This window comes from Teleopsis dalmanni, chromosome 2 (genome assembly GCF_002237135.1).
Source record: "Teleopsis dalmanni isolate 2A chromosome 2, ASM223713v2, whole genome shotgun sequence".
In the NCBI taxonomy this organism is placed as follows: domain Eukaryota; kingdom Metazoa; phylum Arthropoda; class Insecta; order Diptera; family Diopsidae; genus Teleopsis; species Teleopsis dalmanni.
The window spans coordinates 13,985,005-13,987,250 of record NC_051847.1 but is presented as its reverse complement, the minus strand read 5'-3'; the positions used below and the strand labels follow the sequence as shown (position 1 = coordinate 13,987,250).

General features: G+C 33.9%; 1 protein-coding gene across 1 annotated transcript; it reads left to right on the top strand.

Annotated features, from left to right (window-relative positions):
- Window positions 1–541: 541 nt before the first annotated feature.
- On the top strand, window positions 542–2,046 carry LOC119681577 (chitin deacetylase 8-like). The gene is made up of 3 exons (XM_038094818.1): window positions 542–777; window positions 843–1,567; window positions 1,635–2,046. The coding sequence occupies exons 1-3, from the start codon at window positions 547–549 to the stop codon at window positions 1,879–1,881; spliced, it is 1,203 nt and encodes a 400-aa protein (XP_037950746.1). The 5' UTR covers window positions 542–546; the 3' UTR covers window positions 1,882–2,046.
- Window positions 2,047–2,246: the final 200 nt, after the last annotated feature.

Here is a 2,246-nt window from a genome sequence, read left to right as displayed (position 1 = left end):
CTTTAATACTACGCGAATAATTGTGATAATCTGTGTCATGTAAAACAATAAATTTATTGTCTGTTTCGACATCTAAAACTCTAATAATCAGAGTCATGTATTTTTTTAGAAATATTTATCAATTTAAAGTATTTTATAGCTCTATATTCAAAAGTATCTAAGTATCGATGAGTAATACAAACTTGAAAAATTGATTTCATAATATATATCTACAATCATAATTTCTTGTAAATAAATAAAAAATTTATAACATACGAGTATTACAGCGTTTCAGCTATATAATGTACATACGTTTTCTTGGCAATAGAATATCATCTCAATAAATTGGCATTGAAAACTGCAGTACCTGCATAAGAAAATTAAAATTAATTAAATAGAAATTACATTATGAACATAATTTAATTTATTTGCCGATAAATAAGAGCACTTATCATTCCAAGTAATTAATATCAATCACCAGCACCGATGATGATAAGATAAAAGATGAAGGCAGAAATTATAAAAAGCGTTGCTGATGGCTCGCTGGTTTAGAAAACTTAAATAAAAATGATGTCAAGAACGAATAGGTGGAGTAAAGTTATTTTATTGACATTGGCAATATTCTTTACTGCTACAATAACCATTAATGCAGCTGAAGAGTCGGAAGACCGCATCTCAGACGAGTACAGCAAGGCGGAATATTGTGATATTGCAAAATGTCAATTACCGAATTGTCGTTGCTCAGCACAAACTCTGCCGAAGCCTGAGTTTCAGGGGCATGAGAAGGAAATCCCACAAGTGCGTAAAAGTATTCAAAATAAAAGTATATTTTTTGATTATAAAATATATGAAATTTTTCACAGTTCATAACAGTTACTTTTGATGATGCGGTAAATATAATTAATTTCCCGCAATACCAGCAAATATTCGATGGATTGGTAAATCCTGATCACTGTCCAGCGCGTGGCACTTTCTTTGTGTCACATGAATACACTGATTACTCAAAGGTAAATGCACTTTACACGGAAGGTCATGAAATTGCTTTACATTCGGTCACACACAGCAGTGGTACCGATTATTGGCGTGATGCTGATGTGGATTTACTCGAACAAGAATTTGGTGGTCTCATTGATATGCTGGAGGCTTATGCGAAAGTTAATCGTAAACATATACGTGGCATGCGGTTGCCTTTCTTACAATTATCCGGTAACAATTCGTTCATAGCTGCAAAACGTGTTGGTTTGATCTATGATAGTTCATGGCCCACACAACGGTTTAGAAATCCAGCTATGTGGCCATATACGTTAGATTATCACAGTTTACAGGATTGTGTTATTAGTCCATGTCCTGATGCTTCCCTACCTGGTTTTTGGATTAATCCGATGGTTACTTGGGTTGATACGAAAGGTTATAGTTGTTCCATGATTGATGGCTGCATATATCCACCAGAAGATAATGAAGATGCACTCTTCGAGTGGATGTTGGAGAATTTCAAACGACATTATGAAGGCAACCGGGCACCATTTGGTATGTATTTGCACGCTGCTTGGTTCTCACGTCTACAACACGCCTTACCTGCTTTCAGAAGGTAACATTCAACTGTTGGCTAATATTTTGATTTTTATCTCCAAACTAAATGGCTTATATAATTCCAGATTTCTGTTACATGTCAACACTTTGCAGGATGTTTATATTACGACAGTAGCACGGGTAGTGCAGTATATGCATCAACCAGTGTTGGGCACTCCGTTCAAAGGTTGTGTTAAGAAGCCAAAAACTGAATGCACTCCTCGAAGTTGTGGCTTGACAAAAACTTCAACTGGTGAGATACGATACATGACCGTTTGCGGTAGTTGTCCACAAGTTTATCCTTGGTTGGGTAATCCTTTGGGAAAACATTAAACTCTGCTGCGTTTCATAATATATTTATAATAATTGCTAATTAATCACAATTATATGAAATTTATTCTCAATTAGTTAAAGTAGCAGCAGTTCGTAATTCGTGACTTCTAAGCATTTGAATTGTTTTTTTTAAATAAATTTTGAAAGTTGATTCGGTTTTTGAAAGACTTATTTATTATTTGTTTAAAGTACATATTTTCTTAATATAATTTTATTTACCATTAAACATCATTGCCAAAGCACGCAGTAAAATTTTCCAGATATAAATTTAAGTTTTCTTCAGGGTATGTCAAATTTTGTTTATGATAAATGACACATAAACAAACTTTGGTTGAGACGGGAACTCCACGCAAGAGTGCAAAAGT

Excerpts from the sequence above, each read along its gene's own strand:
- LOC119681577 (XM_038094818.1), top strand. The coding sequence starts at position 547 with ATGATGTCAAGAACGAATAGGTGGAGTAAAGTTATTTTATTGACATTG. Across the intron at positions 778-842 it reads ATGAGAAGGAAATCCCACAA|TTCATAACAGTTACTTTTGA; the intron begins GTGCGTAAAAGT and ends AATTTTTCACAG. Across the intron at positions 1,568-1,634 it reads GCCTTACCTGCTTTCAGAAG|ATTTCTGTTACATGTCAACA; the intron begins GTAACATTCAAC and ends ATATAATTCCAG.